We start from the raw sequence: 24,656 nt of genomic DNA, 5'->3' as shown, positions 1-24,656 counted from the left end.
GCCTGAGCTGATGAGCTCCACTTGTGACTCAGGAAAAGTGGGGATGATGGGGCAGGGTGATCTAGACATCAGGTGCAATGTGCAAGCATGGTGTGTGGTGGCCATGCTTCTGAAAGGTGTCTGTAGGGTTTTTGTGCAGTGCAACAGGCTCAGCTGAGGAAATTGCCATTAGCTTTTCTGAGAAAGGTAAACTCTCATCATCTCTAAAGGTAAGTACATATTGACGACTGCTCCCAAAAATGGATAAGAGCTTAGGCTCTCAGCTAGTATAAAATTACAGGGGTGAATTCAAAGAACCAAGGATATTAACATAAATGGCAGAGCTGATGAACCTTGAATAGCTGGAAATGCTGGGCTCTGGATTTTATGGTTAGGCTTCTGATAGGAAAGAGAGACATGAGAGATCAAGAAAGCAATTAATTCTGTCAAAAAACAAACAATATCTGACTCATCAGCATGAGCAGCAGGAAGATCTCTAAAATTTGTCCTTTGAAGCCAGGGTACTGTAACAGAGCTGTTTGAATAAAGAGGATGGAAAAGTACAAAATGCACAAAATGTACTCCTTCTTGCCTGGCTTTGTGTCCAAACTGCCTTCTCTTTCTTTTCAGCTGCTGTGGAATAATGCCCAAGTCAATTAATTTTCATCTGTTTTCATTTCTTGGGTATATGAGTGCCTTCAGAGTGAGCCTTGCAGACTTACTCAAAATTAATAACAAAGCATCTGTCTTCTGACTGTTCTGGATGCATCTGTACAGCCCTATAATATGAAAATAAATTAACTTTATAATACACTGCACATGGTCTACCTTCTTATAAATGGAGAGCATCCCCTGAGCTTCCAAAGGGTAAGGTCACACAGGTGTGAAATGCTTGAACATCTGACATGTTTGCTAAGGATGTGAAGTTATTATCTGACGTGTTTATTAAGGACTGTGTGGAAGTAAGGTCTCCAAATGCATGATGCTTGTCAGGGGCTCTGCAAGTGTTGTTTCCCTAGTAAAGAGGGTTGTGCATGCATTCCCCAGAGGGAAGGTGATTCACCATGCCAGGTTATAACCCAGCACTCTGCAATGTAAGCAGCTCATGGGACTTGGTGGCACAGTGTATGGAAATCCAGGCATGACTCACTCATTCAATATGGGATTGCAAGGAGGTATTTGCAGTAATTGAGCAGAACTTTAGCATCATATCCCTCCTGCTCCTTGCAAAAGTACCATGCAAGAGTAATCCTTCCTGATTCAGCCAAGTATTCAGGGAGGTACTTGATCCCATACATGCACTTAAACAGGACAGGAGACTGATTTAAGCAAGAAAATAGGATTAAGTGCAGGCTTAATGGTTTTGCATCACACGCAGCCTGTGCTTTAACGACTTTCCAAAGCCAGGGATGCCTTTTGTTTTTTGAATTGATTTTCCTCAAGCCTAGGGGGTTGAGGAAGGAGAACAATCCAATTGCAGAGACAATATTGAACAGCAGTGGGAGATCCCTGCAAATTTTCTATAACTATCAGTGGACTGGAGTGCTCCATTGTCTGAACACTCAGGGCAAGAGCTTCAGCCCAGCTTTACAAAAGGTGGACTCAGCATGGCTCAGCACCATCCTGGGAGCCAGAAGGGGGAAGAGATGATGGCAATGTTAACACAGCCTAACTGTAGACACATAAATTCAGTGCCTGAATGAAGAGTGTGATTCACAATTGCTGTATAGATCTGGAGACAGTCTCCTCCACAGAGTGACTCAGAATGACCTGTTGAACCTATAGATGCTCTAGAGGAGGCTATGTCTATTAATTTTAATTTTTAAATAAATACTCAAGGTATTATGAATACTTCTTCCTGAAAATCTTCAAATTCGATGCTCAAAGTCTTGAAAGAATTTTGACTAGATGTTTTTGCTAGAGACTCAAGATCCTGTGTTTGCAGTGCCCAATACACACTTGTTGGCTGTCTTACAAAGCCAGCAAAGTTTAGCTGTTCAAACAGTTCAAAGCCCCCTGCAGAGTTGTGCCTATCTTTTGCATTATAAGAGTACAGTTATTTTTCTGTTAGATCAATTGCAAAAATACAGAATTCTTTGGGAAATTCTTCATCCCCAGTTGCTAAAGGGACAACCAAACAAGCGAGTCTCCCTTCTTCTGTCCCACTCCAAAACAACCTTCACTATTAATACCACTATGATGGAAAATCCAAGCTAAAATTCAGCTTTAAACTCTGTTTTACCAAATTAGTGCTGCAGCTTCTTCCTTCCTGCTAAGAGCTGCTACATTCTTGTATCAAGGAGACTTTACATGGAGTTGTACATGGATGGGGTTGCTACATATGCACATGTGTGTATTTTTCTATGTAAAAAATGTAAGCAATGAACTGCATTCAGACAGCTTGATGCATGAAACTCTTGCGTGAAGTGGTGTTTTTAATAACTACTGGTATTTTTCAAAAGGTTTCATTGAAGGGCAGTGCACCTCTCTGCAGTGAGGTAAGAAAAATACAATGTAAAAGAGGAGAAGCTCATAGCTGAGAGTTCATACTAAATCCTCAGTTTTTAATATGTCTCTCATGAGCAGTGAATGAGGGTGGAAGTACCTGAGCTCGCTGTTGAACTGTGAGGCCAAACTCAGTCCTGACATCCTGTGTGTTTGTGGTGCTCTGCACCCCACCAACGTTATTCTGAAGAGAGGAATTAATTCAGTGGATCTAATGGGGCTGGCCTTTGGCTCTCCTCTTTTTCCAGCCTTTATGGATCTGTTTCACATGAGCCCTGTGTGCAGCAGCACAGGCAGGGCTGCACGTCCCTGGTCCTAAGTGCACTTCCTTATCAGAATATATGGCACTGCATTATGCTGCATGTTTATGGTTTGAAACACTGCCTGATAATGTGGCCATAGTCAAACAAAATGCTGCATGCAACAGCAACCAATTCATTTGTTTTAGGGAAAGAATATGACATCAGAAAGAAAGAGATACGTGCTTAGCTACGTTTGATTTGAGGCAGTCAAATAGCTGAAATGGCATATACATTAAGATAGATTTTCCTGATAAACATTCACTTTCATATATTATCTATTTATTTTTCTCTGGTATCTTAATGGGGGACTTGGAACGTATTAGATTTTATTTTTCCAGTAGGCATTTAGTGCATTTCTGGAAACAAAATTTCTCATTCTTTCTGGTTACATTATTCTCACAAATGCAATAGGAGAAGTGATATTTTTAATGGGTACTTGTGTAATTAAGTAGAAGAATGTTCACAGAAATTATCTTTATTAGTGCCTAGAGTGATTGGAGTTTGAACCTTTTCAGTCTGCAGTTAGAAATATTAGATAGCAAATTGATTTCAAGCAAAATACACACTTCTAGAGTTTTCATTTTCTAAAATGCTGCTGTGAATGGAATGGTCCCTCAGAGCTTTGAAAATGGACTTCCTGAAAGGAAATACTTGATCAAACAGAAAGAGTTAAGCTGTGCAGGTACTCTGTGTTGTATAATAATTCTTCGCATTTCTCCCTGTAATTTTTCTTCTATAATTACTTTCAGAGCTGTACTAACTCGGATGCCAACTTTTCTTCTGGAGGATTACAAATCCTCCAGATTTGTAATGTTTGGAAAACTGCAGTGGCAGAGGCTGGCTTAATGTTGCAGAAGGAGACTCTCAGGGACAGTGCAGTCCCTCCTGAGGCTCTGATGCACAAGGAGTTAGTTGTGACTGTCACCTCCATAGTGTGATCTATGCACAAAAAAAAAAAAAAAATTAAAAAATCAACATTTAGGTTAATTTTTTTCGCCCTTTCTGTGAATGTGCTCTTTAAAAAACAGACCTCATCCTCATTTAATCTATGACACTAAGATAATTCAATAAGAAAAACTAGAGCTAGCATTTTATTTGTAAGGCTCCCCATTCTCTTTCCTAAATTAGCCTTCTATTTACTGAAAATGTTTATGCTTGTTTTCAGAGTGGAGAGGAAAGGGAGAAGTAAGAAAGAGGACACTTCATTAGAAATCTAAATTAACAAGTTTGGGGTTACAAGATGTGACTTAACAGAAACTCTGCTTGGAAAACTCAAAGCTGGGGAAGGTAGAAAGTTCAAATGCAGCATTTCAAAAGCCAGTCAACTTGAAGGAAAAAATACTGTTTAGTATGGAAGCTGGGTAGTTTGCTCTAATTTAGGCTTAGATTTCTCTCTTTTCTTAAAACTACTTCAGAAATCAATTTTCTGTGTACATTTAGTGTAAGTATTTCTCACAAGGGAATATGTCTGTTGAAATCACATTAAGAGTGTTTTAATTATCCTTAGGGCAGTTGACAAAGAAGATTTTGTAAATGAGAGGTAGTTGGTTACACTGTTCAGTGTACAAGGGTTTAAGGGCTCTTTTCTCTGCCAAGCTGAAATGTGAGTGGAGGGAACAACAATTATTTCAACAGTTTTCATGCAAGGAAGAGAAGACCCATGTGTTTAACCTGACCCCCTGACTCTTTTTGCTGCATTATTTCATTTTAGTGCTTCTGACACACACATCTGTGTATTAAATAGGCAGAATTATTTTAATTGTGGGAATTAGAGACAGTGCTGCTGCCAGTGATATCCACAGCAAACCTTACTTGGCTGCTGTTGTGAGAAGGAAACAAGTGAGTGTTCCTGCTGAAGAGATCCCTTGGAAGCCCTCATTCTCAGTACATTCCACATTTCTTTCCACCCAATCCTGATTATTTCCCCAAACCATTATTTTTCATTCTAAACTCAATTTCCCATTCAAGTCAATAGCTTGACTTTATCTTGCTGTTTTCTTTACAAATGTTAAGACCACACACTGAGCTCTGCTAACACATTGTATTATGCTACTAGTAGACAAATTTTAACATCACATCACATACATGTTGCAGTTGCTGTTGTAACATGCCTTTTAAAAAAATATGTTTATTGGATGAAATTGTCTCTTTCTCAAGAAAAAATCTGGTTCTTCAATATAATTTATTATGCCTTTTAAAATTCTGTCTGTTCAATAAAATCTTTGCTATATTATAAATACCTGTAACGAAAAGATAATTTAAAATTCTGAGAGAAAACTTTTTTTTTTACTTTTACATTTTTCACAAAACCCACACAGGCACCAAGGAAAGACTAACAATAAAAATAATTTACTCCTGTACAAGCTGATCTGGGTTGGAAACATTCAAAAGAGAGATTTTAAACTTGTCATCTATTGAAACTTTGGCTACAGCATAGGAACTGATCTTAAAACAAAGGAGGGTCTTTAGTTTCCCACCCTTTTAACCTGAACATTTCTTTCAAGGCCTGATGGAGCTTTTGTTGTTAGTACTTTCCTCCCTGTAATATACCTGAATGACAACTGGCTAAATTTGTTGTTATCTGAGGGAACCAGCCTCTAAGCTTCATTGCACAGGACTAAAGGTGGCCCTTACCTTGCCATATGAGCCTATTCTGAAAATTAAACATTAGTGAAAAGAAGTGCTCTCATTCTGTAATAGCAGCAATTAGAAATTTTCATGGTTTGCTTGTTCATTAGTTATGCGATGCCAGAAAGCTTTTGCATGGAAAGGACAGCAAAGGGAAAAGCTTTCTGATCTGGACCACTTGCAGGAATTTTTTTTTTTTTAATGACTTCTCTTCCTAAGCAAATTTCTTAGTAGAGAGGGAGTGATTCAGCACCAGCAGCATTCAGTAGCAGAGATATTATCCTTCAACTGCTGACTAGAAGAATATCAAAGAATCCTGAAAACTGGCAAAAAGGCAGGCTAAGCCCAAGACAGGCATGAAGCCACCACAAAGAATGTTTTTTATTTGGTAAGAAAATTTTCAAAGCTCTCTTTAGAGAAGTCCTTTTTTCCACAGAATTCTTAATTAGTTACAGTAAATAGGTTTACCTTTAAATTACAGGATTTAGTGTGAAGTTTGAAAAACTTTTATTTGAACTGATGGATTATGAGCAAAATGTAAAATTCCTGTCTTAGAGACACTTGCATAATTTTAAGGAATAGACAGTGAGAAAGAATCCAATCAAATATTTCTAGAGAGTCCACAAAACACATTTCAATAGTAGGCAAGAGGAAGAAAAGTAAAGAGCAGTCAGCACTTTTTTGGGTTTTCTTTAGTACTTCAATGAGATAACTATCCCCTAGGAATCTTCATTTCCTTGTTCTAGATCCCCTAGCTTTTCTGAGCCTCCAACATGGCTTTTTATTTTTTTTTTTTTTCATTTATTAGCAGCAAAGTAATATATAATTTTGACTCTCATTAAAGAGGTATGTATGGAAAACTGCTAATGTTAGGGGGTTGCTTACCCTAGTTGTTTTCTGACAGCCACCTCTGCCTCACAAACTCTTCTTACCACTCCACATTCCATGCTCACCCTTCTCAGGGTACTGTTTGTTTTTTTTTTTTTTTTAAATCTCAGACAATTTTGCCTCGTCTACCTAGATATTTTGGGAATTTTAGAGTCTTTGGGTGGACTTTTCTGCAACAGTCTCTGGCTGCTTGCAGATGTAGGCATCTCAGAAGGCAGCTTTGTACTGCTTTGGAGACCTGACTGAGGCTCCACGGGTCGGAGGTTGGAGCCCAAAGCTCAAATAATTGGCACAAACAGGTCAGTACTCCATCAGGGGATGCATAACTCGTGAAAAGAAAGCCAAGTGCTCTGAAGTGAGACTCTGCCCTCATTGAACACATGGGGCCTAGAAAGACCAGGCTCATAATTCAGGCACTTCACTTGGGTAAGTTCCAAGCCTGCTGGAGAGAATGCCATCCCATGGTCTGGGATGCCTCCACGGGGGCTCTTTTTTAATTTGGGTGTTTCTGTCTGTATCTAAATTGTGAATAACTTCATCAGCATTCACCAATGCCCCAGTCCAACCCCAGCCTCCCAGATGTTCCTCTACAGGAGAACAGAAGGGTAAGGGAGCGTTTGTTTGGAGGAGGAACAAAACACCTATGACGGAAGCAGTACTGAAGTATTAAATCGGAATAAATGACAAATATAACAAAGACTGCAATATTCATGACAAATCCATGGATGAGAATATATCCCCATAGCTTTGGCAGTTTGGTTCAAAACTGCTTGGTAATTCAGGTTTTGAATCCTACTGCATGCTTAAGTGAAGAGGGTGGAAGAATAAGCAATGTGAAAATTGTTTACAATAGAGAATTAGGGTTTTCAGGGGAGTACTACTGCATTTCATGCCTGAGGGGGCAAATCTACTCTGAAGAAAGGTTTTTAAAAAAGATAATACTAAAAAGTGTAATTTTCCTGTCTTATCCCCTTACACCCATTTTTCTCTTCCTTGATATTTGTATTAAATATCAAGCAATCAAAGCAGCAATCACACAACTAGAGCGTACACAGACTTTGGAAAAAAAACTACAGGTGGGGAGAATTAATATTTCCAACTCAGTGTCATGCCCTACAGTTAATTTCCCTCATTTATGATATCAACCAACACTTGCAGCAGTCTATCATCTCTATGCTTGTAAGATTTGGCATTGTAAAAAAGATCAACGTAGTCACTGTACAGACTTTCTTCTGAGCCTCTTAACTGGGAGGGCTTGTTCAATTTTCTGAGGGCTTGATAGAAGTGTTTGTGTGGAATGTTTAACTTCTCACTTGCAGTCTTCTTTGGCAGCTGCTTCTGATCCATCTGCCTGCTAAAAGCACTTTGCAGTAAATGCAGCATGGCTTCTGAAGGGGTTTTATCTTCTGCTTTGTCACTGCTGGTGTCTTCTGTGGCCTTGGGTTTTTCACTCAGGCTCTCCAGTGTCGTATGGTCCTAGAATACAGATTAGCATGAAAGAAAGGTCAGGTGTCAGTGAAAGACTGACTGGATTAAGGCTTGCTCTGGATGGTGATCTCCACCTATGTGTGGGAAAATGTCATTTTTTCATTCAGGAGCCTCTTGGGCATCTAGAAAACAAGCAGACCATTATCAACCAAAACAAACTTTTGAAAGTACTACACTGTAAAAAATATCAAATCCTTCCGCAATACAGGCATTTATAAATTCAGATTCCATATTGGCAAAATACAACATGTCATTTTATACATATTATAGCATTTGGATTTGTCCCAGTCTTAGGAAATAATTCTTGTGTCATGAGACACAGCACTCTAAATGAAGGAAACATACAATGCAGTGGTGATTGCAGTTCTGATTGTGCCTTGTACTCTTAGGAAAAGGATGGAACCAGTGTTTCCCTGAAGCCTTCTCTGTAGATGATCTCACCTGAGAAAAAGGCAGTGAAGTATGGCAAATGGGTGAGCATAACACAAACCTAGGAGACCTTGGAAGGCCAATCCCAAGTACAGGTTCACAGAGCAGCTGGTGAGAGGCATGATCTTATTTCAACACTAGTACATGCCTGCGGAGCTTCCTCATTCAAACCAGAACGGCATTTCTAACTGAACACTCATTTTATCTTCATGTAATTTTTACCATGTCCACCCATTTTCTACTACAGCAAATGCTGAATCCACTTTTACTTTCTTCCAATTTTTTTTTTTGCCCATAGCTGCCAGACCTGGAGACATTTATGTAATGGATTTAGAGACTATTATCACACTCACCTTTCATAACCTGTCTGAGGAAGGTTAAACTATCTGTGCTTCATGAATGTCCTAATTACTTAATGGGGAGACAATTTGATGTGATGGGATTATTTTCTGATGCTGTTGACGTAATCAAGCACTATGAAAATGTGCATTGCTACCATCTTGTGCATCCTGCAATCCAGGGTCACCCTGCCTTGATGTATTTTTAGAGCACTGCTATCTCTAGGGTAAACAGGGGATCCTAAAGGATCTGGCAGCAACAGATCACTGGGCCAAACCTTTGAATCAGAGAGTCCCTGATTTTTCTCAAGCCTTTTGTTCCTGAAATTCCTTGCAAACTCACTGGAAGCTCTCCAGCAGGAAAAGTTCCTTTAGAATGGGACACTCGTTTTCAGTAGAATTGCATAAATTTAGTGTGTCTGTCAGAGGTGTCTTCCTCCCTCCTTCCACCACTCAGCTGCATTAGCCACAGAGTTCCTTGCTTTGGGAGTAATTTCCTGTTATGACCCCAAATCCCTTACATTTTGCAATTTGAAGGAGAGACACATAAAAATATTAGTTGTTGACATGGGCAAAATTATGATATGCACTCAAAACCAATAAAGAGTTAGATGAAATGAATACAAAATAAACATGTGTCTTCTTACTAGGCAAAAAAACCCCCAAATACCTCACCAACAAACCAGCATTTTCTTATAAACTGAAAAACATATATGGAATAAATGCAATCCAACTCTACCTCCACAAGATCCATTATCTTCTCCACTCCTGTCATTCTGCACAGCATTGTAGGATGTATACACACGTGGCTGCTTCATGTGCTCGGGCTGGGTAGCAGTGCCATGCAAAATCAATTTCCAGTTTACAATCTTCCCCTCATTTTGTATTCGCCTGGACTGAAAAACAAGCGTGGCATCAGAATGGGCTCTCAGGACATAAAAGAGCAAAATAGACACTTGAATGCAAAGTACACAGAAGCGACCAAAGCAAATTATCAGGCTTTCAATACCTACCTATGGAGGTAAGCACAAAAACCCCAGATGTAGTAGAGACAGAGTATATTAGAATGTGGGATTTAATAAAATAGCCTAACCACATAAAATATTCACATTTTGATGTAACATAATTATTAATTCATCATGTAAGCATCAATGGAATTTTGTCATGACACAGAATACTAGAAGCTACTGAAGCAGTATTTTGCATTATTAGAACTTGTTCACTAGGCTGTTCCTTGGTAATTTCCATATAAAACTTAACATTGGAAATGATAATGTGAAATACTATTCTTTTTTATTATGTGGTGTACAAGAGCAATCTGAAATACAGTGTGTGGAAGCAAGCAGCAAATGTTTATTTATAAATTTTGGTGGCAGTAGAAATAGAAGTGGAAGTAGAAATAGAAGTAGAAAGTGGAAGAGACAAGTAGAGAAAAAACTAGAGAAAAAACCTACAAGGTGAGGATTGAGTGTATTATGCCTTGAGGACAAAAATCTTGCTTTATTGTAAGTTTCAGGAAGCTCTCACTTGAAATGAGGGCTAATTTACAAACAAAATGCTCTTCTCAACTTTGTTCCACAAAAATGCATTCAAAGAGCACGATATCTGTAACCATGGGGCTATCTATGAGCCTGCAGCATTAACACTACACTGCTGATAGTAATATTTACTCCTGGTGCCTTGTCCATCTGCTCAGCTCTTGGCAACACCCTCCTGTTTACAATTTGAGGCCAATAGGGGCTGAAGGCTCGGTGTCCAACAGGAAGCTTTCAGTTTTTGGCAAGATCTGAGCCCTAAGGACAAGCTTATTAACAGACAACTTCAATGAGGTGAGTGAGCTTGATCACTCTCTCTTTGAAGGGAATTCTTTTTCAGTTGCCTACCAAGCAGCTTAATTCTGGTGTCTTGCTGTTGTAATCCATATTCCCCAGGTAGCTTTAGTGAACTGATTTATTTCATACCTGTAGACTACTTAGATTTAATCCTTAAGCGTTGTTCAGCACTAGATACTCTCAGAAAGAAATTAGGGGAATGTATACATCAGAATAGATCACTGAGATCCCCCAAAAAATCATTAATTCAAAAGGTTCCCAGATAATGAAAGCTATAAACATGGACCAAAAGAAGACTAGATCCATGCTGTGCTCTTCTCTGCAGAAAAGAATTTCCAGTTAACCATGTGTTAATTTTATTTAATATTTCAATCCAAGAATCAAAGAAAACTTTATCAAGTGAATAATTTTGGTGATATGTGTCTGAAAAAAAACAAGCTTGAAATTTTTTTAGAGGTATGGGCCAGTGAAATGAGAATGGGGCTTTGCATGTATGTAAAGAACAAGAAAATCTGACCCTGCCTTTTTTCTTTAATCCTTAACCCAGCTGGATATCTTCAATAACCCCTCATTTAGCTTGCCTAATGAGCAGGCTCATTACTCAACTTGCTTTGTAGTGATGAGTGATCATTTAATCTGTTTTAGCTCCCAAACACAGCTAGTTAGCATACAGGCATACTCACCATATCAGTAATTCTTAAAATCCAGGTGCCTGCTGGATTTTCCCCCCACGTGTGGACAGACATGAAGTCCCAGTTCTTGAATCCATTGGGAGATTTGTCCCTCTCTCTCTCAGCCAGTAAGACAGTGCTACAGTGCTGGTCCCTGTGTGGGTGCAAGATCAACACTCTGATTTTCCATGTGCTGCCTGCTCCTACTTTTCATATTTGTCAGCTTTGCACACTGCCTTGAGCAGAGGTGACCTGGAAAATACACTGCTCAGCAGTGCCTCCTTTAGCAGTGGCTCCTGTCATTATTTGTACAGCAGTGCTTAGGAGTGCACAAGCTGTTAGGTCGCACCAAGAAGGTACATCTTGTTCAGTGTTCTATCTTTGGCACGAAAAGGTAGTGAACGCACATAAAAGAAGCATAAGGAGAAGATGTCAAGCACAACCAGTCTTTCCCACCGATGAGCTGTTCAAGAAACTTCTGAAATGGAAGTTTTGAAGGTAAAACTCATACAGTATTATGAAACCACCACAGACTTGTCATGATTTCTTCACTGGTTCAGGGATTTTTTATTTTCGTAACTGGATGTATATTGTTACAGCCTGGTCCTCCAACAGGGTGAAAAAATGCATTTGCATTGTTATTATTGCAAAAATGCTGCAGCTCATAAAGCATTTCTGCAGCAAAAGAGGTTCTACTGCACAGGAGAAAATTTGTTTGGCTTGTTTATGTATAAGAAAAAAAGCAAGGGAGCAATATTTACATAATAAGGAGCAGTGAAGCCCCAAGGAGCCTTGTCACAATTTATAAATATATTTAAAGGCAACACCATAAATATAGAAAAAGAATGACATACATTTGCTACTAATGCTTTGCAGGAAAGTAGAAAAGCAGCAAGAAACAAGGGAAAAACAATTTAACCATGAAAGCAAAATGATAGTGCAGTGGAGGCAGCAGTACTTGATGATTGCTACCTAGAAACAGAAAAATTAGATCAGCCTGATATTTAAATTCATACATGAAAGCTTGTCTTTTTTTTTTTTTTTTAATACCAGTTGATCTAACAGACTTTACTCTTATTTGTTTATAATATCTTTTTTTTTCCTTTTGTTTAGTCTTAGTATGCTGTTTCAGGACATTGTCACGTCAGCTTGCCATATTCTAGCTCATTTAGTACAGTTGTACTAAGGTACCTAACAGAAACACTTTGGTTTTTTTAAATACACCAATGGGGAGATGCATGAAATAAAACCTAAGGAATCAGATATCCTCAGTTTTCCATTAGTCTGCTAAATCACAGAAAGTCTGATAAGAATTATTGATCTATAATCTGTGGTCTGCCAGGAGCCCTGAGGTTTCATAGGTCAAGATGCCTCATTTCTCAAGTATGATTTTCAAATCTCTTTCCGCAAAAAGAACCCAGCACAGGTGGAGGTTGAAGAAGGGTCTCTATCACTCCCTGGCTGCTTTATCCTCACTGGATTTGCCCAATGATATATTTAGCTCTCTTTAACCACTGAAAACCACATTTTTTTCCATGAAGTAAACGTTACACACTACAGCAACACAGATAAAACGCATCTTTTCCTCCTGTACCTGATGGAGAAACCAGAGTAACATGCAGATCACCTCTACAGGAATACTCAGTTGTTGCCTCGAGCTGCATGTGCTCCAGAGATGCAATGGAGTTCTCTTGGCCCTCGCAGGCTTTTGTGGGAATTTCAATAATGACTTCTTCATTTGCTCTTAATAATCTGTCAAAATTAAAGTAGTTTTTTGATTACCCACAGGGACTCTTGATTCTGGGTCATGAATGGCAGGTTTGACAGTCATTTCAGAATGATGAGGAAAGAAGAGTTAATGCCAGCTCAATTAAAAAAAAAAGGTAATGTCTGCTTTCAAAAAAAAAAAAAAGGTAACGTTCATGCTCTGCACAGAGAGAGACTCTGCATAGCTTTCTCTGCACAGTTCCTGTTACTTCCAAACACAATGGGTATCTAAATCGCCACATAAATAATTCTAAGCTCAGTATCATGGGATCTTTGTTTTTGTAATGTAACATACAGGACTGCAGTAAAAATACATAAAGAGCAAGTGTGGCATACATCAGTAGTGGGTCAACATTCTGTGAAAGAGACAGAGTCCATAAAAACAATTAGATAGTGAAATAGCATAAATAATAAGATTACCAAGCAGTGACTGTCCAAAACACTGTAATATGTTTCTGCAGACAGACCTTTGTTGCGGTCACGTGGTATAATTTCAGCCTTTGAAACAGATATTTTTTTCTGGATAAAATCCGTATGCCAACATGCAGAGACAAAAAGAGTCTAGATATCCTTATTGATTAACCAGCCCAAGGACTAATGATAATTAATGTATCTGTTCAGGTTCACTGTGATGTTGGCATGTGGCTCATAAGACTTTTCAGTGAGCCTTTGACACATTTGAGATTCATAAGAGAAATGCTGCAGACATTACTAAAGTTAAATATATCACCTTGATTACAACATATACAAGCCTGTCACAGGAGAAGAATTGCTAAGACCCATTACAGACACTTTTATTTTTAAAAAATCTTTGTGAGACATCAGTATCTTTTCATCTCTCTTCTGATGGTTGTCTAAAATTCACAGCCTTGCTGATTGGGCTCAGCCTCACAGTATCATTCTTTTATACGCTGTCTGCACAAGCAGACATAATAATCTTAGTCTTTGTTAAGGCTTCATGCTAGTAATTTCCATCAGTCTTACACTAAAAAAACAAACCAAGGAGCAATGTTGCTTGCCTGTCTCTGGGGAATACAGTCTGGCAAAACTAAATGAATCAAAAGAAGTCCCTTATTCCTGTTCAGAGCAATCTGTGAAGAATATGATCCTTCAGGCTTTATTACAATAGGTAAGTGCAAATCCTTACCTGGGTTCAAAGCTCTTGTCTTTGACAATGCACTCTCTCTTTTCTGGTACACTTTTCCATCTCTTGGGATCAGCTAAATGCACCAAGGCATTGGCCTTGAGTAGCCCAAACCCGAATCGGCTGTTGACCATCAGTCCTGCTCCATTCTTTTTCCATCCTGGATTTCCAGCCAGTGGGTCATATTCTGAGGTCCACACTACCAAGTGCTGCATATCCCTCCACATTAGATCTGGGCTGTTTGGAAAATGCTCTTGGTTAGTTGTTTCAGGGCTATCTATCATTTTTCTATCAATTATTAGACTGAAACAGAATGTGCTTTGAATGCATATGGCATCCCACTGCTTTATAACACACAGCATTTTGCACTTATCCTCACAATACCTCTCTGGGTGCACAAGATTTCTGTGTCATGAAGAATGGGTATCTAGCAAGAGTCCAATCCTCCAAAACAATTCGGGCATTCAAAGTTAGCTAGTAACACTAGAATTTTCTACCTCACTTTTTAATGCCAGGACTTTGAAAACTGGGTATTTGATTCCATCTGTGACTCACTCTACTCTTTAAAAATCTGATTTTTAACATCTAATATTTAATATAGGCTCATGTCACCAAAAGGGTGTGCAGTAGAAAATGGAGCTGAATCTACATGATACAAGCATTAAACCTGTGCACTACTGTCTAAAGTGTTTTCTATGAAAAAAAGTCATTGTCCCATCCTTTCTTATCTTCCCCAAGGCCTAAATTCTGACTACCTGCCCTACAGCATCCAAACCTGCCTGCTCCCTTCCTGCTCTGACAGACAAGCTTGGTCACCTTCTCTTTTATGCCTTATCACTGGCAGAAATTCTTCTGCACATTTGCTGAGGCTTAGTTTAAACTCCTGTAGCCCATTGTCTTCAAATCACATTCTCCTGAATCCATGTGCACACTCACTTTTAGATGCATCTGACCAGAAATCAGTAAATGCTGTTGCCAACACACAAACACACAAAATATTCCTCAGTCATCATGATTTATTTGCGTTGGTTCTGCTTTTCTAGGAAGCTGCTGGGGCAAGTAGCTGCTCATTTTTTAGTCATCAGCCTGAGCAAACAAAAAGTGGACTGACTTTTGCCTGACTGACAAAAAGTGGAGTTGCAGTATGAGGTAGTGCCTCTTAAAGCAGGCATATTGGGAAAGTCAGTGGGGTGGCTGAGAGAAAGAAGTTTCAAAGGTGATGGTGTGACATCTTACTTTGCTTCTAGCGCCAGAGCAAAAATTCCTGCTGCCAGAGGTGCAGATGCAGAGGTCCCTGTCTGAGTTTCTGTACATTCATTGTGAAGATCAACACTTGTCTGACAGAAAACAATAAAAATTACAAAAAAAAAAAAAAAAAAAGGAGGAAGGAGAAAGAAAAAGAAAAAAAGCATAAATAAACAGTTCTAAATACTGTAGTATCCATACTCGCAAGCGTAACTATGTGTCCCTTACTTGGTGCGTATTAATACACTCCTCACCAGCAAGAAAAAGTGATCAGTGCTTAAATCTGTTCGTATTTCAATCCACTCTTTTTACTTCAACTATAATTTTAGTATCAAAACGTTTTTTGTTGGAACAAAATACTCCCACTCTGAATATCTTATTTTAGTCTAAAGATTTCACAATAAGTGTTTCAGGCTTACTGGTGATTCATGAAAACAGATCATTTTGTTGGGCCTAGAACATTCAAAATTACTGCTTACTAGGAAATTACTCATAGGATTAGCATTGGTGTTCTGCTCCCTCTTCAGCAGAAGAACTATAATTTGTAATGAATAAACACCAAACTCATCAGCCCATTTATCTAAATCTCGACTATAAAGACAAGCCACATAGTAAGGACTGATCTCCAGCTAACTTGGAAGGACGCTGTTTTAATCCCCATCAGTGCAGTGCATTGTAAAATTAACATGAACCAGGGCTGGACAGAAATTACAGGTATTTCAGCACTATTGTGCCACACCAATTTTCTTCAGCACAGTTAAGGAAGGCACACAGACTGGCATGCCTGCTTGCCGAGTTTGGAAGGTTTGGAGCCACTGTGGTTGCTGTCCCTTGCATGAAAAAATGTAATGACAAGGTAGAGCAGCGGCCCTGATGTCACAGATTTTATTTTTGCTCTAAATCTCTCTTCATTTTCCCTTTGTGAAGAATAGTGCCATATCAAAGCATACAGAGACCACATTCATAAACAAACAGTGCACACAAACCGCAGACAAATTCAGCACTTGATTTGACTGCATCAACACAATGATTTTATTTAACCATTGCTTTAAGGTAGAAGAATAGAGGAATACAATCACCTTTTGGATCGCAAATCCCTTAAATTTTCAAAAAGGCACTAACCACATAACATAAAGCAGGCACTGGAAGCCAAGCATTTAGGATGTTTGTTTATTATTTGCATATATCATACTTTTCTGTTTGTTCTGAAACTGGTAAAAGCAACTTACAATTCTTTGGTCAGTGTAATCCCCGCTGCTGTATGCTGTGGCCAGAGTTGAGGAGCACTTCTCTGCATACCAGGGAGAAAGCCCTTGCTGAGAAGCACTGCTAATGGAGATGATGTAGATGCTGTCAGTGTAATCATCACAGTCGCAGCTGTCACCCTGGCGACCTCCGTTCCCTGAAGTCCACACAAAAATGGAGCCTTTCCCATTTCGACCCAAGGGGAAAAAAAAAAAAAAGGAAATGAATGCTTATCAAAGATATTTCAGATCTCAGAATGTATCCTTAACAACTCCTTACCCCAAAAAGCCAAAAATAGCAAACATAGAAGAGGAGCAATTCCCATAAGCACTGTGGAAGACAGAGACAGAATAAAGCAGCTGTTTGCAATATCCCACTGCTCACCCTACAGCACAACTCTTGATCTCACTGGCCTAGGTTTAGTGCTCCTGATACAGCAGCTTTCCTCAGGTTCTCAAGTTGAAAACAGAGTATGTGTTCAATGAGTAACTTTTTCTACATGCTGCTGTTTGATCCTCATCATTTCTTGAAAAAAAAAGTCTTAAAAAAACAAAAAGGCAAGTTTATCAGGGCTTATTTAATTTTCCTTTCCTGTACTCACAGAGGTATGGGTTATGAGTATGAGTAATAGACACACTGGAAATCCTCCCTTCTCTCAGAGATCTGTGGGTCAGCATCACCAACCTCTAGGCACAACCATGTAAAACATCACAGCTATCACAGAGGAAACATGCATCACACTGCAGTCTTAACAAGTTCTACTCGTTCTTCAGAGGAAAAAAATGTGTTTCATGTGACAAGCAAAATTTCATGTGTTGTTCATTATTAATATAAGCACATTTAATATTCCATAGCAGTTGGAATACAATTTAGTTTTTTTATCATTCCACTCAGGTGAGATTTGAAGTTATTTATGCAAGTGATAAGATATTTGCATCACTTAAATCATTAAAAGCAAAGACAAGTAAGGGGCACTCTGTGATACAAATTTTAAATTTGGAAAGATAAGCCACATCAACTACAGAAAATCCTATAGTGCCTTTGAGAGCACAGGCTGCAGCCCAGAAAACACTGGTGTTTCCCAGCATCTGCTCTGATTTCACCTAGACTGATGGCAACACTTCCTTGGCTCTTCAGGTTAAGCCTGTGCTCAGGTGCTTCACCAGAGCAGCAGTGAAGGATCCAGGGATTAGAGCTGTTGTCAATCCCAGCACTGGCTGACTTTAAGCAGAATGGAAACCAGTCAGACCTTTGCAAAAGGAATCCTTGAATCCTGAGAGACAAACAGGTAAATTTGTTCCCCATTAGAAATAAAACAAGCTGCAAAAAAAAAAGATACATTCTCCACCAAAGACGCTGCCTTTTCAGAGTAAGACCAATTAATATTTGTTGCCTAATTTTCACCCTTAATTCTCCCTCTGCTCTTGCTACCTACCTGCGGTGAGGTGTGTCTGGCCTTGGAGGTCAGTGTCCGGCTAGCAGAGGGTAGGCCGACACCCAGCTGCAATCCAAGGCGAGCACCCCTTGGCATCAGGAGGCCTCGGGCTGTGCTCGCTGTGGACTGGTCTCGCTGCCACCACGACAGGAAATAAGGAGCTGGACTCTCGATGGGGTCAAGTCGGGTTTATTGTGATGCCCAAGACGACAACCAGGGAGACACCAGGAATGGAGGGTGGAACAAGGCTATAAAGGGAGAGGGTGTTTCAGGGAGGGGTTTACACAGAACCAATAAGGGAGAACGTGGGAGTGAACCTAACATAACAGGCATTAGGGAAAACCCAATCAATACAACGTAAGGGAGGGGCCCCGGGACCACAGCCAATCATAACCCCCCTAGGGAAGAAGATTCTGGTAAAATAGGAGGAGTGGGGGTGGTTGACTGGGCCCAGGGAGGAGAAGCAAGTTACATACAAGGATATTAGGGGGAGGAGGAATTATATAACTAAAAGGACTGACAACCCCAGTGGCGGGAGTTGCCATGGGAACAACATAATAGACAAGTCTATGGCAGGAAAAAGAGGGAGGGCAGAACCATTATCAAATGGGGGGGAACAATACAGAAAATGGGGGAACAATTAAATAAACTAACAAAACACACTACAACATCTCCCCATTTTTTACCAATTAAACAGAAAAGAATGGAAAAGTCCAGGTAAAACTTAAAATGAAGAGACCCGCAGCTGGTCCGGCCAAGTTTTGCCCTCTTTGAGCTGGAGTCCGTCCACCCACAGATTGTCCAAGGGCGGCGCGGTGGGCCCCTCTCCATCCGCAGCTTCTCCGGCCTCCGAAGAGAGGTCCTCCAGATTGACTGGCTTGTCGTTGTGAGCAGTGACATGGTTCACACTTGGCGATGTTAACTTTGCCACTAGCTTTTTGACCAGTCCGCGGATCAATACAACAAAAATCAAGAGTATAACTAAACCAAAAGCAACTTTACACACAGACTCCACAACAGAGCTGGCCCACCTGCTAAGGCCCCAACCCTTAAAAATTTCCCCCAGCCAGTCAGATGTCTCTTGCTTCACTTGGTGGATAAGGTCTTGCAAGCGCTTGACTGAGTGTCTGGCGTCCTCGGCTCGTGAGGACAGGTTCATGCAGCAGTGGTGGTGGTGTAGCAGCAATAGAAAATCAATTGCTGCCCTGTTCTGGAGTGTCGCCTTTCTTGTTATTTCCTCGTCTGTGAGGAGGTCGCATAGGGCAGCTGATGTAAAATTGGCTTGCTTTGCCACCCAACACTCTAGGCAGCCCAATTCACCTAGAGACTTCACCACTGATACCCAAGGCAATAGAATGGTAAAAGCGACGGATTTAGAGCGGGACCAATGAGTAATTTCGTCGTCACATTCTTCAGTGAGATCTTTAAGATCCCTTTTAGACCTGGCCAATTCCGATGTGACATTTACCTTTTTCCAATTAACAATTTGGGTGATGTTGGGGGTAAACAGCATCTGCCAAAAGTGCACGGCCCTCCGATCAGACCAGAGGGGATGCCCGCCCACACTCGGTCACCACAAATCAAGAACGCTCCCCTGGGAAGGGCATAAGGGGTCCGTCCAGTGGTGGTGGGGCCACTGATCTTCAACACGGCTTTGCACCACTGGTTAGCCTGGTATTCTTTCTTAGGTTGCTGGACCACCTCCATGCCCTTCTCTATTGGAGCAAGAGTGTAATAAAATTGAAAACAAATAGAAGCATTGGTGGAACCGAGAAGATGTAATTCTGTGGGCTCAGAGGCTAAAGGATCCAGCCTAAACACTCCGTCTCTCCAGGCGTTGCTAGAATCAAAACTGGGGAGGATAGTGAGGCTCCAGGCCAAAATAGGGGAAAGGGCTGACTGGAAGGTGGAAAGGAACTTGCCTGGAGAGAAAGGGATCCCCACAAGACAAGACGACATTGGGTCCTCTGCTGAGCCGGTGTCGAGGCATATGTGATCCTGTCTCAGTGACTGAGCCAAGACACGCCAGACATTGACCTTCGGCTGGGGGATGACCCACGACTCTGATGATGGCAGCTGGAGTACGCAGGCCATTAGCATCATCAGCAGGATGCCCGGGTTGGGAGCCATAGGTGTTGTAGCGGGGGCCATCGGGGAGATGTACTGAAACAAGAAAGAGAATAGTGAAAGTAAAAAGGAGTCAAACTGATGGTTCTGCCTCAAACACCAAACTTAAATCTGAAGAAGGTGGGGAGGAAAGAGGAGAAGAGGGTCTGGGTTCATAGATCAATGGAAAATCGAAGGGTGGAGGGGAAGAGGGAGGAGAGGGCTCTTCTGGGATGGGGGGAAGTCCAGAGGAGAGTGATGATCTTATGAGGGAAGGTTTCCTCCGCTGCTGCCAACACGCCATCTGCACCTCTGGCACCGCCTTCTTCTGTGTCCCCTGCATCGGGAGGAAGGGCCTGACCCACTTAGATGGTATCCACCTGAGCCCTGAAGGAGTGGACATGCAAGCGTATCCCCTCCCCCAGGTCACCAGGTCAAAAGGCCCCTCCCTCCGCCAGGTCTCTGGATCCTTGATAAGGACCAGGGGTCTGGCTTTAGGCTGCAGCTGCTGGTGACTGCCGAAGTGCTGGACCACTGGAGGATTTGGGTTATCAAAAGAGCAATTCAGAAAGTTCAAGGTGTACAACGCTCTTGATAACCAGATGTGGGGGGTCTCCACCTTCACAGCCGCTTGTTGTCTTGCTACTACCTTTTTAAGGCTCTGGTGGGCCCTTTCCACCATGGCCTGGCCTGTCGGGGAATAGGGGATGCCGGTCTTATGTTCTATTCCTCATTGCTGTAGGAAGCTCCGCAGTTCCTTAGAGGTATACGCTGGGCCGTTTTCAGTTTTAATGGCCCTAGGGATGCCCAAGACAGCAAATGCCAAAAGCAGATGCTTCTGGACATCCACGGCCTTCTCACCTGTGTGGGCAGAGGCATAGATAGCCCCGGAGAAGGTATCCACTGAGACATGGATGTAACACAATCTACCAAAAGACGGGATGTGTGTTATGTCCATCTGCCACACCTCACAGCTCGCTAAGCCCCGGGAATTAGCCCCCGAGGCAATGACGGGCATTTGATCTTTTTGGCATTGGGGACTTGTGACCACGATCGCCTTGGCCTGGTCTTGGGTCAGGTGGAATTGCCGGACCAGGCCAGGCGCGTTCTGATGGAAGAGCTGGTGGCTGATCTTAGCCTGGCCGAACACGTCTGGGAGTGGGCCTACCGTGACAGCAGCCGCGGCCAGGGAATCGGCACGACGGTTGCCCTTGGTGATGAACCCAGGCAGGTCAGTGTGGGACCTCACATGCATAACATAGAATGGATGCTTGCAGTGGGAGACCAGATCCACGAGCCTTGTAAGTAAATCAAATAACTTTTGTGTTGGAGAGTTTAGTTCAAGAATGGCTTAAAGAAAAAGGCCATGAGACATACAATTGAGAGAAAAGTAAGAGGAAAAAGTAAAGCAGTCCTAATGCAGTTCTCAGCCTTCTGATTTCTATAAACAATTAGACTCTTTTTATAAACAATAAAGTTCTCAGACTGTCTTCCCATAACAAGCAGAACACCGTCTCTGGAAAAAGCTGGCACCCTGAGAACAGATGAAGAAGTTTTGGGAACACTGGTTCTGTTTTTAATAAACAATTGTAGGTATTCTAAAACAAGAGGAGTGGTTAGAGTTTTCTCTGTTAGCCTATCATGAAATTGGATTACAGAATATGCATGAAGTTCATTACCATTGTTATTTAAGGTGATTGATTGATCAATAAAGTTGAGTTCGATGCATTAGAGGATGGTCGTTCTCCCTTCATCTCCGACAAATGGTGGAGAATGCGGGCACTTTCGGGGATTGCGAACACCACGGGAGATGAGGACTTGTCCAGGTTCCGAGAAGCAGCCGTGGAACGGCAATAAGCGCGAATAAACAAAGCGGAGGAAACCCGCCGAGACGCGCCGGCCCCAAGTGACCGTATAGACGGGTCTCGGCTGGTACATGCAGTCGAAGTCTTGAGGAGCTGCAAAGTGCGCACTTATATAGGTATGGAAAGGCCAACCGCATATGAACTTTTTATTACTTTCTTGCAAAAAAGGCAAATTAAGGGGATGAATTGGCAAAAGGATTTAAAAGGACTTTGGACTTACGGCTATGATAAAGGGATTTTCCGTAAGGTTTACGACTTAACGGGATGGCGTGAATTCGGTGATTTATTGTCAGAGGCTGCTTTAGAGAGTGATAAAACTGCCAAGAAGCTAAGCAAGCCATGGCGAGTGATGTATGGTGCGCTGTGTTACTATCTCTCTGAGTGCAAAACAGCGGCCGTAGCCTTGGCGCTTGCGGTGCTGTGCTACTCCGAACTCGGCATGGGCGCGCCACCGCCGCAGGAACCGAGCCGCGCCGCCCCGACGCGGGACCGAAGAAGCCGCCACCGCGGGAGCCGCGCCGCGCCGCCCCGGGAGGGGATCGGAGTCGCCGGGAGCGACCAAAGCGACCGACCGAAGAAGCCGGCGCCGTGGGAGCCGAGCGCCACGGGGGGAGCGACCGAAGCCACCGCGGGGGGAGCCACGGGTGCAGCGGTATCTGCAGCGGAGTCAGCCTGCCAGTCCTGCCAGTGGGTAAACAAAGAGCGCAGCATGGGGGGGGGGTTTCGCCCGCTCTGACACGAGCGCCGAAGGACCGGAGCACTTTTTCAAGCGGGAGCGTTTCTCCCTCCCCCCACAGCCAGCAAAAGCTACAGTTTAAGACCTAACAGTCGTAATAATTGTGAACTTTTGTCAACAAAAGGGAAAGATCTCTGTTGCAATTGAGAGACCAGTGATGGTAAACAAGCGAAGTTAAAGGGACTGTTGTTCTTCCCAGCAGAGACTATGAAAGACAAATCAGTGTAGTGAATACGGGAGTCAAGTTTCGGCCGATTTGGCTCGGCATTGGTTATGCTGTAAGAATCACCGGTATTAACAGAGACTGTTAACATCAGAAGCCCGGAAAGCTCAGTCGGTGGCATATCAGACTCTAAAGCTGTGTTTTGAAAAAGTTAAAGATGTTAAGATGTGTTAAAGTGATTGTAGAAGTAAGATGTAATGACTGTGTTTTTTGTATTCTTTAAGCTTTGTTTAGATGTGATAGATGTAAAAGCAAGCACTGAATTCAAAAGAACTTTTTCACAGGTATACCTTGAATAAGCTTATGTTTAAGTGTATTTAAGTATAAAAATGCTGCAGCAAAAACATGAGAAAGGTTATTTTAGCTTAATATTTTAGAATCAGGCCTGTAAGTAAGTTATAGTAAATGCTATATATTATTTCTATAGTAAGTTTTATCTGTTATTAAGTAGTTTAAGTTAAGTTAAATCATCTATCAAATGCCGTTAAATGTTAAATACTATTAAGGTTAAGATCGTTAAGTTTATTCTCGGTTAAGTTCGAGGTCTGCTAAAGCTTAAATTATATATAGATTTAAATTATGTAGGATTTGAAGCCAGTAAAATTTAGTGTTATTAAGTAAGTTAAGTTAGATTCTGTTAAGTTTGAATTAGATTTAAGTGATTTTACATGTTTTGCAAATAAGTCTGCTATAATTAGTCTCGTTAGACTTCCCAGAGGATGAATGAGTAACTGAAATTAACTTTATTTTAATAATTCCGTTTAGTATATTTATTTTAGGCATAATTTCCTCAAAGCAGCTAATCCTGTAAATTACTTTCATATATTCTAAAATTCTTGGAGCATTAATTTATTGCTGCTTTCTAAGTCTGTATCTTCCAGAACACCTTTTTTAAAAGTTATAAGTCTTCAAGTGACATCCTGTCTCTAATTGTAGAGGCTATTAATTCTCTGAATATGAATCAAATATTATTTCCTACTGGGAGCTGAAAGCTGGAAGCCATACTCATTTGTTAGGAAGATTTGTTAAAGTTTTGCTCCAAGTGTTTCTATTAGATAAAAATAGGTCTTACAATGGTATTTATTGTCTGTGTCACAGAACACACCAGTAAAAAGATAAAAATGGAAAAACCCTAAGCATCTTTTGTTTGCTGAGGTCCTATTTATTTGCAAAAAAGATACTACAGTAAGTCCTACTCCTTACTGGGAAATAGCTTTAGTTTCTCAGATCATGCTTTTACAGAAGTGTGCAAGTTAATTATCTAGTGATCTCTGTCTGTCAGCTTTAAAAATATGAGAGTCAAGAAAATGACAAATGTTTGCCCTTACTCTAATGAATATACATAGGCATTTTCCAAACCTGCTGACTTGTCTGCCTTTTGGGAAGTCCTAATGGAAGTCTTATTATTACATACTTTCTGAAATACTACCTTTTTTTTTCACAAGATTCTTGTATGCCCTAGAATTACATCTGTGCATTCTTTACTTTGTAAAGAAATCCTTAGACTTAACAATTCAAGATAAGTTGCACCTTATTAGTATGGTCTAACTCTAGTCCTGCTTTCAGTTCAGAATTATTGATGAAAGAGAAAACAAGCGAAGTAATTCTTGGGGCATATAATTTAAGCAGGATCAGTAGAGCATGAGCCTTCATTTTTCAGCAGGATCTACACACTGCCTCAGCTTTAGACCTTTATGAATCTCATGAGCAGAAAATCTTGGCTTATTATCGGTGGGAGGTACAGTGTATTTTGAAAAGGGTTAAAGCTCAAAGTGCATCATATATAGCCTCGATAAGGTGTAGAAAACTGGTGACTTTAACACAACATTC

At 41.0% G+C, this 24,656-nt stretch overlaps 1 protein-coding gene across 1 annotated transcript in view; it reads right to left on the bottom strand.

Annotated features, from left to right (window-relative positions):
* Window positions 1-7,348: 7,348 nt before the first annotated feature.
* LOC128941450 (neuroendocrine convertase 1-like) overlaps window positions 7,349-24,656 on the bottom strand; it is a 34,821-nt gene continuing 17,513 nt past the window's right edge. Inside the window, 8 exon segments of the mRNA XM_054283210.1 lie at window positions 7,349-7,778; window positions 9,297-9,327; window positions 9,329-9,453; window positions 11,073-11,199; window positions 12,636-12,812; window positions 13,975-14,208; window positions 15,208-15,308; window positions 16,446-16,659. Coding sequence (XP_054139185.1) covers window positions 7,422-7,778; window positions 9,297-9,327; window positions 9,329-9,453; window positions 11,073-11,199; window positions 12,636-12,812; window positions 13,975-14,208; window positions 15,208-15,308; window positions 16,446-16,659 — 1,366 coding nt within the window. The 3' untranslated portion in view covers window positions 7,349-7,421.

This window comes from Melozone crissalis, unplaced genomic scaffold, assembly GCF_028551555.1.
Source record: "Melozone crissalis strain CALT ecotype California unplaced genomic scaffold, PUWL_Pcris_2 ptg000005l_1, whole genome shotgun sequence".
Lineage (NCBI taxonomy): Eukaryota > Metazoa > Chordata > Aves > Passeriformes > Passerellidae > Melozone > Melozone crissalis.
The sequence above is the reverse complement of the archived record's forward strand: the minus strand, read 5'-3'. Positions and strand labels throughout refer to the sequence as shown.